General features: G+C 36.6%; 1 protein-coding gene across 6 annotated transcripts in view; it reads right to left on the bottom strand.

Moving 5' to 3' along the window:
- The window catches only part of LOC129718689 (voltage-dependent T-type calcium channel subunit alpha-1G), a 58,021-nt gene extending 46,210 nt beyond the window's left edge, over nt 1–11,811 (bottom strand). For 5 of the 6 annotated variants that reach the window (XM_055669724.1, XM_055669720.1, XM_055669721.1 and 2 more), the window contains exons 1-6: nt 11,669–11,811; nt 10,851–11,292; nt 10,535–10,647; nt 10,236–10,467; nt 10,006–10,177; nt 866–907 (exon numbers count right to left, since the gene is read on the bottom strand). In XM_055669724.1, the coding sequence (XP_055525699.1) occupies nt 866–907; nt 10,006–10,177; nt 10,236–10,467; nt 10,535–10,647; nt 10,851–11,244 (953 nt within the window). In that variant the 5' untranslated portion in view covers nt 11,245–11,292; nt 11,669–11,811. The remainder of the gene's footprint in view (nt 1–865; nt 908–10,005; nt 10,178–10,235; nt 10,468–10,534; nt 10,648–10,850; nt 11,293–11,668) is intronic. The other variant, XM_055669723.1, reaches the window with a different exon arrangement.
- Between the last annotated feature and the right edge of the window lie 796 nt (nt 11,812–12,607).

Here is a 12,607-nt window from a genome sequence, read left to right as displayed (position 1 = left end):
AACATCGATAATTTGTGATTAGTGAAAACGAACTCTCAAAAACCGAAAAACCACGGAACATCATGGGTAATTACGCTATGCAAAATAGAGAAAACAGACGAATAATGTGTCATGCAGTCTATTAGTTCTAGTTCGAAACGTTTACTTCGTATATTAGAGCATTTAGTTGAACTTAAAAGACAGTTTAGTCAGATATCTCACACCAGGTTTTTTGAAAGGTTTGTGTAAGTTTAACGCTGGTATTGAATCTATATAATAGTAGTTGACAAATACTTTTTTTCACTAGATGAACTATGCGCACGACATGTAAGTTAACTAATAAGTAAAATAAAGAGATATTATTATGGTTTTTATTCACTAGGCTTTTTAAAACGAGACCAGATGACTGGCTTCTTCCTTCAAGTTTAGTTAAAGTGGCGTATTTAATATTTTGCCGGTATTAGTAAACTAACTTTTGTAACGTTTGTAGAGAAATAAACTGTTACATTTTCAGATGTTTTATAAATTTTAATTTTACTTTTAAATAAGTAAACTGTACCATACACAAAAATGACCACATATGGATGGTAACTTTTTCAAAAACACAGAATCGCCAAAGCGTGTTTTTCTGCTTACATTTTCATTCCTACTGGCATCTTCATGATAGAAAGTTGAGTACAGTATACAGAACAAATCATAACATGAAAACATCGATTAATCTAGTCTAGCACTGTGCACATGATTTCGAAAGTAAACCATATAATATCAACGAAATTTTTCGGTAGAAAATTGTAGCAAGTGAAAACAATTGAAAGACGACAAAACAGTTTCTAGCAAAACACTTTACAAAGTTTGGCACCGTCAAAAACTACCATAAAAATCTTACGAATTAACGCGAACACGGACTCGATATTCATCTGGGATTATCCTGAAATAAGATCACAAGAGTTGAAATGTTTAGGAAAATTGAGATTGAAAAACTGATAAGAGTATCCAATTATCTCCGAACAAAAAATCGATAATGAACTTAATTTCAAACTTTTGGTAGACATTTCGTAGACTTCATCAAAACTCAAAACTGATTGGGATAACATCGGACATTGGCGTTACATCATTGATTTAGCTTTAACGTTAACCTATTGCCAATCTCATGAAGAAATATACGGCAATGAAGATCAACTTTCTAAAGAAAGCAAGTCATTCTGGAGTCATCCACAAACGAAACTCATCAACTTTTAAACACTAAAAAAGGAAGAAGCCAGCTTTCGTCGTCCAGGTTGGTATCGCATGTCATCAGTCTATGCTACAAACTACTTCTCTAACCAACTACAAGATTTCCCCCATTTTTTTTTTGTTAGATACTAAAAGTTCCGCTTGATTTTTGTTCAGTTCAATCGTTAGTGGTTATGTTTTTTTTTTCAGAATCTATCAAACTGAAATCATGCTCCGGAACCGTTATCTCAATGCTGGCTCATGTTTACCGGCAGATGTTATAATTGTTACGAAACGATACCAGCTAAGGGTGCATACGGAGTGTACGTGGCACATTCGATAATTGTGGCTCAACGTATTCTCACTTATTCCGTAGGCACCCCAAGCAGCATGAAGTGTTGGTGTTATACAGTAGAACAAAGCCAAAAAATATCGATCATTACTCAGATTTCCTTTGTATTTGGGTCACAATTCTATAGTAAAGATTGCGCTGTGTAAAAAAGCTAGAATGAAAACAGGAGGAATAGAAACTATTTACAGAACACTCGAATTAATCGAAAAGCGAACGACGAACAACAACAATCAGCTTTGTTTCGTGTTAAGTCCACAGGTTTTGCTCACAATATTAGTAGAAAGCGGTGTGAGATTGGTTTCGTAAATCTGTATGTAGTGGTTTGTGGTTTTTATTTTTGTTTCGTTCAATCATCAATCAATCATATCTAGAAGGAGTATTTTTTTTTGCTAATGCAAAAGTAAGTTAAATATCAATGGTTGATAGCGGCACATGTTGGCAACACAGGTATTTCTTGCGATTGACATTTGAAGGCTGACAGTCGATGTCACTTCGGTTTCTGTGATAAGAATAATAAACATCACACTTGAACAGATTATCTGTTAACGTTTTTGTGTATATGTGAAAGTGATCAAAACTCGAAACAGTGGTTGCATTTGCAGACTGCTTAAATATGGGGATGTAAAACTTACATATAAGAACTCAGCTTCAGTGCTATATTCTGAGTTGTGTCACATTCATGAGAATATTTATAGGAATAATGAAAAAACATCGAAAAAATAGTTTAATATAATACTTATTTCATCACTAAAGGATCGCAATTTTTAGAATGCGACGCACTACACTTTTGAGGCCAGTTTCAGCCGACCGATTTTTAGAAAATTAGTCACGGTCACGATGTGAAAACTATTCTAGTGGTTACCGTGAAAAATTAGAACTGTTATGAAGGTGTCACGGTAAATCCAATAGTGCAAATTGATTGGGTGCTCTGATGGTGGGTCAGCAGGTCGGTTATAAATAATCGCAGGTTAGTCTAATAATTTACGATACTTCATGAAATATGGTAGTATGCACGAGAAAGCCATTCGTTTTCCCATGTTCGGATTCCGTTCCGTTTCACATTAAAGTAATCAAAATTTATTCTATTACCCCAAAAACCGAATTTAGCCAAATCTCTCGAATCCAACGTAAGTTATATCAGATTGAATGATTTTACCTTGTTTTACTCTGATCAAATCAAATTTATTAAATGAATCTTATTCTGAAAATAATTTCGAAGCCGCTACATAGGCTCACTAATAGAGGAACATCAGAAGATACATCAAACAAAATTATCAACAAGTTCTGGTGAAAAACTGTAGCAATCAAAAATTACAACGAAATTAAAGTTTAAAAAGATTCATTTTTGTTTTTTGCTTGACAAGTTTTCTCCATTTGCCAACAATTACATTCACTGTATTACGAATACAGCTCATACGTATATTATTTGTAGAGTCGAAAATGGAGATTCTGAATAAACCTTAGTAAATGGACAAAAAATTCTCAAGCACTTTCGATATTATGCCGATCACGATTATTCAATGAACATTGAAGATAAAATTAAATGAAAATAAAAAGACCTAAAAAAAGCTACGTAATTTATGGATGTTCCCCAATAAAACCATTCAGTATGGTTAGAGAACAGATTGATCTTCAATTTTTCAAAAGTCAAATCAGTAAATCTTCAGAAACATAACGTACCGTACAACTTCAATATAATCAACTAGGGATGGGAAATATCGACTAAAATGGCTATCGACAACTATCGGTAATTTTCTTATACTATCGATAATCATCGATAATTATCGACAGTCTGACAGCTGGAAGCAGATGAAGAAAAACAACAAAATGTTGCTTCCGTTGTGGACAGGAATTATATTTAAAACTTTATACGCACACGTAGTTCGCACTTATGCAAAATCTCGTCGTTGTCGTACGAGTGTGAGCGTAATTGATTATCTCTCAATTTTCTAACAATTTGAAAGAGGATTTCATGTGAAAGCGAACAAGCATCGAAGTATCTTTCAACAATTTCTGGCGACACTGCCAAAATCGATAGTTCAAGAGTAACGGTGCTCTGCATTAATCGCTGCTTTTTGGTTGAATATTCGCATTTTACAATCGTGAGTGATAATCAAGAAGCACAAGTTAGTGCCAAGAATCCCGGTTTTAGTGATAAAAAGGCTAAATTTGTCGCCTGGACTAATTTTTATAGTGCAAAGTGATATCCCAACGAAGCTTCGCAAATTCAAAGGGAAGTTAAAACAAAGGAATCTGTGTTCCTAGTAGTGTTCTCGCTCACTCGTAACCCGCTTGGAACAAACAGCACGGGTGAATCTTACCATAAAAGTGATTATTAGTGTTTTCATTCCCAAAACAGTGGGGGAAAAAATAAATAAATAAATAAATAAAGGCAAAATTCGGTCCTGAACCATTCTGTGGGGTTTCCTTTAGCGCACTAAAAATGGAGCTATCAGAATGGGAAAAAGGTCAGGTGCTGCTGAACTGGGATAGCACTACAATAGCTCGTCACGCAAAACAATACATCAAGCCCAACGCTTCGACTGCACAAAAATTGTTGAACCTTTCAAAGAAGGATCTTAGTACTTATACTGGACTGATCACTGGTCACTGTCCGAGTAAATATCATCTCAAGCTAATAGGAAGGCTTGAAAACGACAATTGTCGCTTCTGTCGCACAGAGAGTGAAAGTGCTCATCATTTGCTGTGTAAATGCCCAGCAATATTCACCAAACGGCGCAAATTTCTCGATAAGGGACTTCTAGAACCTTGGGTAATATGGGCTAGTTCTCCGAACAATGTTTTAAATTTTATTCGTTACATAATACCACATTGGGACAATGCCTTCAGTCACGATAAAACATATAATAGTCGTCTATACAAGAAAAGGCGTAAAGCAAAAGAGGACACACCTCAATAGATCTGAGTACTGGTCGCAGTGGTATAATGTCCCCAACAAGGAAAAAAAAAATCTTTCAACAATAGCAAGGCCAATTTTATATTTCAGCTCTGGCATCATTGTGGAGTATGAAAGCCAGTGCGAGGGAACTATCAATAAATATCGATAACGCTTAAAGCTTAACGATTCTATCGATAGCCGGCAACTATTAATACTATCGATAATTATCTATAGGTTTCCCATCCCTATAACCAACTATCTTCCAATTTTTGCGAAGGCTCACCAAAATCAAAATATTCTTCTATACGACTAAACATATTAAAACACGAGTCAATGGGTTCATTGTGACGAAAGTTCGTACGATGAGAGTGGTTTTTTAATAGTGAGGATGGTCGAAGGGCTCTTTGTAGGGCACGAAAATTTATCAACGACAGTAGTTTTGGAGAGTCTATCTCATTATTAAACAGCTTTGTCACAAATAATACGGCGGCGCTCCAAGGAATCCAGATTGAGTAGACGACAGCAGTGGAAGATTGGCAGGTTGTCGCCAAGGTAAGTCTCGAAGAGCTATACTTATAAACGTACGCTGCACACGTTCAAATCGTGTACTCCAATAAAGCTGGTGTGGCATCCAAACAAGGCTGGCGAACTCAAGACTAGGACGGACCAGAACACAATAGAGTGATTTGAAGCGGTACGGATCTTTGAAATCACGTCCAATTTTCGATATGAAGCTCAACGGGTGATTGGCTTGCGAAATAATCGTAGTGCGATGACGATCAAAACTCACTTATGAATCAAGGGTCACGCCAAGATCATCCACGCACTCAACTCTATTCAATGCTTGACCATCTATTTGGTAGCTGAATTCAACGGGCGATTTTAAAAGATGATAAGTTATAACGTTGCATTTAGCAATGCTGATTGTCAGATAATTCAATTTACACCAATACACAAACAAATTAACCAATTCCTGAAGACGACGGCAATCCTCAATCGTCAAAAATGTTTTGAGGTCGTCAGCATGAAAAAGCCTACAGCCAATTCTTAGGGCAGCAGCAGCATCGCTTAAAAATAGTATAAACAGTAGTGGTCCCAAATTACTGCCTTGAGATATCCCAGAATAATTGGTGAATGGAGACGATAGTTAGGATCCTGATTTCACTCGCACTAGCTCAGCACACAAATATTAGCATAGCCATTTTACGAATTGCTGCGAAGCACCCATTCGTAAAATCTTGCCTAGAAGTATCCGATGATTTATACGGTCGACAGCAGCCTTCAGATCAATGTATGTCACGTCCAACTGCGCTTTGCGTTTCATCTCGTTATAACAACTAGAAGTCATAAAACCATGTTGGGCAGACGAAATTTAGTGTCTAGTACTACGTTGTATATCTACAATCACGATAATTTCGAAAAGTTTCAACCCTGCGGATAAATTAGTGATGCCGCAGTAATTTGTTACGTTGCTGCAATCATCATTTTTGAAAACAGGAAACATTATGAAATTTTTCAAACACCCGGGAATTTTTCTGATTCGAAGGATTCAATAAGTGGCTCAGCAATCAATTTGATTAGTGGCTCAGCAAGCAATTTGGCGCGTCGGCGAAATATTACAGCTCGGATCCCGTCAGGTCCAGCGGAATACGACGTTTTTAATTTCTTGGCAACAGTGATGACCATTTCGGGAGTGATTTCAAAGACATCCAAGTCAACGCAATTATTCGGAACGTTCTGTATAGCATTTTCGAGGGATCGTGTAGAGACAGAATCGGAAGCAAAAACCGATAAGAAGAACGTGGCGAACATCTCACATGCCTCAGCTTCGGTAGATGACTTTGATTCATCAAGAAACAATTCCAACGGTATTGCAGAACTTTTTCTCTTCGATTTTTACGATGCTCCAGAATTTTTTCGGGTTTGTTCGCGAATTAGCCTGAGCACCCAGAACATAAGTTTTATAAAGACTTCTAAACTTAAGCTGAAATTTTCAGCGTTTGTTTGTCTATTCAAGGTAGGAAGTTTTGCAAAATTTCAATATTTTTGATTGAGGTTAAGTGGGGTAAAACGGCCCTCGAAAATGATATGTCCAAGAACATCCAAATACTGAAAAGTGCTGTAGCTCCTGCTAGACTTGATGGATTTTCCTAAAAATTTGTGGTATTATTCTACACTAAGAGTACTTCAAAACGCATGGTCACAATATACGGCAAAGGGGTAGATTGACGAAAAAACACATTTTTCTTTTTAAAATTGTCAATTTTTAGGGTCATCCTACTCTTCTCAACATCGCTAAAAAAATATCTGAATATGGCGTTTTGTGGAGCAACTCAAGAGCTTTAATGTCATGTATGAGTCAAGTGTGCCAAATGGGGTAGAACAGCTCTAAAAGGTTTTTTTCAAAAAACAGTCAAAATCAATAAAATCACTATAGTTCCTGCTAGACTTAATAGATTTTATTGAAAATTTGGATTATCACTGTACCTTACCAAAACTACCTACTTTACCGGCAGATACGCAATTTGGGGTAAAGCGTTCCTTGAAGATTTTTTTTTAAAGGCCGTCAAAATCACCAAAACTGCAAGAACTTGGGTTAGACTTGATAGATTTACAGAAAATTTAGATTATCACTCTAGTTAAATACGAACTTAAGGGCAAGATGACAGAAGATTTACATGGCGAAAACAAATATTTTTCTTGGAAAATACTTGGCGATTTTCGGGGTACTATTTTCTCAACGGAAAACAGTCCAAAACTTGAAGTTACATTTTATAAAACAACTAAAGAGCTTTTATTTGATATTAAATCCAGATGCATCATTTGCAAATTGGCTAAAAAGGACTAAACTTTTTCTTGACTTTTCACAAGGTTTCAAAAAAAGCATCAAACCTTGTAAAAAACAATATCTAGGTATAAGACGGTTGCTGAAAGACTTCAATATTTCGGTTTTGTTAAAGCAAATAAAATAAGCTATTGTTTGAGTTTCATGTTCATCTTTTTAATTTGATTATTTTTAAATTTATTGTCATCATTGAAATCGTGCAACAACGATTTTATTTGCTTCACAGATAAGTAGGAACTCGGTTGGAGATATTTATTTTCGCAACCGTCATATCGATAATATCTTTTACCTTGTTTGATGCTTTTCTTGAAATCAAGGAAAACTTTAGTCCTCTTAAGTCAATTTTCAAAAAATGCATCTGGATATTATGCCAAATAAAAGCTCTGTAGTTGTTTCATAAAATGCTAACTTCGGGTTCTGGACCTTTTCTGTAGAGAAAATAGCACCCCGAAAATCGCCAAGTATTTTTCAAAAAATAATCCAAATTTTCAATAAAATCTATTAAATCTAGCAGGAACTATAGTGATTTTAGTGATTTTGACGGTTTGTTGAAAAAAGCCTTCTAGGACCGTTTTATCCCATTTGGCACACTTGGCTTATACATGACATTTATGCTCTTAAGTTGCTCTACAAAACGCCATATTCAGATATTTTTTCTAGCGATGTTGAGAAGAGTTCGCGTTTTTTTCGTCAATTTACCTCTTTGCCGTACATTGTGACCATGTATTTTGAAGTACTCTTAGTGTAGAATAATACCACAAATTTTTAGGAAAATCTATCAAGTCTAGCAGGAGTTATTGCACTTTTTAGTATTTGGACATATCATTTTCAAGGGCCGTTTTGCCCCACTTAACCTGAATGAAAAAAATTGAAATTTTGCATAACTTCCTACCTTGAATAGACAAACAAACGCTGAAAATTTCAGCCCAATCGGAGAACATCAAAACAACATCCCTCAGAAAGGCGGTTGCGACTCTCGCGAACTGGCTCTTAAGGAGGTTTTTGATTTTATTTCCATTGCCATCCTTTCGAGAAAATTTCCCCAACAAGATTTTGTGTACAATTTTGTAACACATGCATTTTTCGCATACTTATTAGACAACATTTCGAATTAACTATATGGGCCTTCTCCAGGGCTCATGCTTAAGTCCCCTTCTTTATAATTTTCATGTGAATGACATCGATGAATGTCTTGCAAATTTCTGCACGATAAGATAACTTGCAGACGGCAGTGTGGTTTACCCTTTGCTTTGGCTTCAAATCTTTCCGTTATATGGGTCTTATAAAAAAAATCTCTATAATCTTCCCCGATGATGTCTTATGTTATTGAACGTTAGTGTCGTTGAAGCTCTTCATCACCCTGTCCCTAATTTTTGAAAATACATTCAGGTTTGCTTGGAAAGGTTTTTTTCCTTCTTCCGGTAGATTTTTTTTGTTTCTCCAAGGTTTCTATGAGCCCAAAATGAATTGTTATGCTCACGTCAAGAGAATTTGCTGTAAGAAAAATTTTCTACAATAGATCGTGTTTTCAGGATTACTCATTCAAACTGTCATACAAGTATACTTATTGGCGCTAGAATAAGAGCGACAATAAGCTTTAAAAACAGTAAGAATAATAAAAAAAATGGTGAACACTCACAAATCAAAATTAAATCTTCAGAGGAGTGGGGATGTTTTTTTTTTTTTTTTTTGAAGAGGCTTTCAGTGCTTCTAGTGAGATAGGTTTGCTTCTAAGATCCTTAGGATTAAGATTCTTTCATACAGTAAAACTTGCCTGACTCCCTATTTTTTGATAGAAACAAATTCCTCGATAATTCCAGGCTCTGATGGTGCTAACTTGATACACCTTTGAAAACAATTCCGACGATATTCAAAAAGCCTCTATTAAAAGCCTTCTCTTAGGAGACATTAAACATTCACGATCTACATCGTCTGCATGATACATTACAACGAACATGCGAAACTCTTTTTTAAATTATCAAGTGTGATAACAATTCGACCTTTCAGTAATATATCGTTCGCCGAGTTTCATCTCTACGCCTATCCAAACAACCCCGTCAGTAACTTTTATACATAGTTTTTTCAAGCAATTGATACTCTTACTTTATAACCGAAAGGATAGATAGTGACCTCGGCAGATGATTTGATCAAAACAATTTCATCTTTCAATACTTTCGAAAAAGTAAATTTGCGGAAGTCATCCTCTACCCTGTGTGGATAATTACAATTGTTTTTGGCGATATTTTTATGTTTATCAGCAGCTATAACAAAAAAAAAGTTTTTGGATATGGACAATGGAAAAGTAACACCGTTATCGCGTTTTTTATGTTGCAAAATATAAAAGCATAGGAACAACTATTCTAGCGGAATCAAAAAACGCATGCCATAATCTCGAAGGACAAACTGGACCATTACATTAAAACACTAAACTTTCGAAAGGAAACAAAACATTGTTAGTTACATTTTAGCGAGCGTATCAATGCAATTGTGGTATTAGATTGTCATTAAATGTTTGGAGCATTTGGTTGAATAATGTGAGGGCTGTTTTTCTGTTACATGTTTGCTATATGTTTGTTTTCATATCACATTTTGTAAGCCAATCCGAATAATATGGTAATCATATAAGCAATTATTTGAGTTGTAGGGAAACAGGGTAGTAGGAAAAGTGATATCTAAAACATCAACTCAGTATGCACTAGAACTTCGGGATATACTTACTCAGGGGCAGACACATTGTCCGGTAGTTTGATCACGCATCGCTGGCGAAGAATTCCCTCCCACAGCTGAACACCAACAATTCCGAAGATGAAAAACACAAAAAAGCACAGCAGCAACACGTTGCCGAGCATAGGCAAAGTATCCAGTAGAAGCATCACCAGAATGCGCATACCTGCACCAAAAAAAAAACAATTACTAGCGCACAAGAACATCGCGATGCTCTGACTCACTCGGTATTCTGTTGATAGCTCGAAGCGGTCGCAGCACACGAATCGTTCTGATTGCAGTTAAATTGAAGTTTTCCACCTGCAAACAGTACTCCAAAGCGCCCGCCAGCACAATAAAAAAATCTAAACGATTCCAGGAATCCGCCAGGTAGGTACCCTTGCCCCATCCTCCCATAGCGACTATTTTGATGGTCATTTCCAGCGTGAAAAATGCAAATATAACGTCGTCGAATATCTACAAGCGATGACGGGAAGTCCCATCGAAGTCAAAACCTTAATCAGATAACTTGTTCAGCAATTACCTGCAATATTTTGCATCGATTTGTGACACATGCGTCATCCACACACGGTTGGTACATTCCCAAGGTGACACAATTCAGTAATATCACTAGCATAGAAATGCGCTCGAACCACGTATTTAAGTGTTAAGGAAAGTATTGAAACACAGGCAGAAGTCACTAATAAAGAATCATTTTTTCACATTCGACATACACGTTTTCGTCAATAATTTCACGACTAGTTAGATTGAATATCGAGATTAAACGGATATGTCGGAGATGCAACTCAAAAAGCAGAATTTAATTAAAGAAATGACAAAAACATTTTTGAAAGGATATGGATTTGTGATTAGCTGTAAACACCAAATTCGTGGCTTCGTGTCCTGCCGCAGATACTTGAGCGAGTACTCTACAAAGCCCGGATAGGGTAAATTGCTTTCCCCATAGGAGGAGGACGATTCTCCATCGCTGCAGGTACTCCCCGAGGAATTGGTAGTACCACTGGACGATTGCGACTCGTTCGGTGGCTTTCCCCTAGCACTAAGCCGTGAAGCCGAGCGCTCGTCGAATGCATCCTTTTGGCTGGATTTACTCTTCGACCGGACAGACAGATTGCGTCTCACAATCGAGTTTTGCTTCTCCTTCAAATTGTCATCTTTCATTATTTTATCAGCAATGGAGCTGCATTTTCTGCCGTAATCATCGATGTGCGTTTCACCAGATGTGTACAACATGTTGGGGGAATTTTCTGGGACAATCAGAAACTAGCACAAACCATAATGCTGTAAATAGAATGGATACGGTGCACTTGAATACAAGCATACATGAATTATTAATCTTTTCCTATATATAAAGCGCTAGACAACACCTGGGAGCTCGCAGCACAAAATTTGCTGTCTGATTTCTAGACTTCGTTGTCAAATCAATCAATCAACAAACTACACATTCTAAAACATGCACGAAAAAGAAATTTAACTGCGAAGTATAAAATGCCTATGCCATATTGGCTCCCTGTCATTTGCAGCGAGAAAAAACAGATTTTTTCAATATCAGGGTTAAAACAAGATGGCCTTCGAGCAGAATTATCATAATTGAACGACTGCAAAAAAGATTCGACTAGTGCCACGAAGCGTTCACGTTTTCTGCATCCCTGCTTACCTCAACTTATTGCGAATCCAGATTGCTCACTATTTTTCAAGTTATTTTCAAGGATAATGATTTTCACACAGAAAAAAAAGTAAATCGCAATTATAACGCCAATTTGTCATGAGATAAGAACCAAATCGCTCCAGTGCAAACTGCAAACTGGAAAATCTGAAAACCAGACAGAGCCGAAAATTTTCCGACCTCCAACGGGCGCATGCGTTCCACGTGCCGCGTGTACCCGAACAGGATGTAAACAAACGTGCTTCTGGCGGAGGAGAAAAAACAGCAGATTGCCGAACTGGGTGGCTCGTAAGTAGCATGCCGCTTGGTATGTTTGTACACACATTCAACAGATGAGCAACAAGTTGAAGAATAACAACAACTAGACGGGAATTAGGGGATGGGGCAGTGACTATGCGCAAACGCCATATAAAAGTATTCTACAAATCTGAAAACATCATAACAGAAACTAGAGAGATAGGGGAACCGCTCTTATATTAATCCCAACACCTATATTCATCTTGTTTGTCAAATTTTACTATTTTTCCAAAGTAAAAGTGAAATAACCGAATTAACAGCCCACCACTAACTGTGCCTTGAAAACCAAAGATTCTACCTTAAAAGGTGTAACTCAGGCAAACATCAGTCGATTTTCATGAAACAACTTGTATTTGATTTATACTTGAACATGCTCCCAAAGTACCAGTGTATCTGTAATGCTTTTCCCAAAAACACAAACGGCAAATTTCGAATTTAGTTGAAAAATTACGTCAAAAAGTATGAAAAACTGGATTTGGGCTCAAATAACTCAACATTTTATGGTGAAGTTAGTACTAACCTGTATATATTTTAATAGCTCCATCTTTCCCCTTTTCAAAATTGCTAAAACATTCAAAATCGGTTGAGAAATGACCGAGTTAGAAAAAAATTTCTGCGCTGAGGTTCAAAAAT

This window comes from Wyeomyia smithii, chromosome 1, assembly GCF_029784165.1.
Source record: "Wyeomyia smithii strain HCP4-BCI-WySm-NY-G18 chromosome 1, ASM2978416v1, whole genome shotgun sequence".
NCBI lineage: Eukaryota > Metazoa > Arthropoda > Insecta > Diptera > Culicidae > Wyeomyia > Wyeomyia smithii.
Note: the sequence above shows the minus strand (reverse complement) of the source record. Positions and strands in the feature narration are given on the sequence as shown.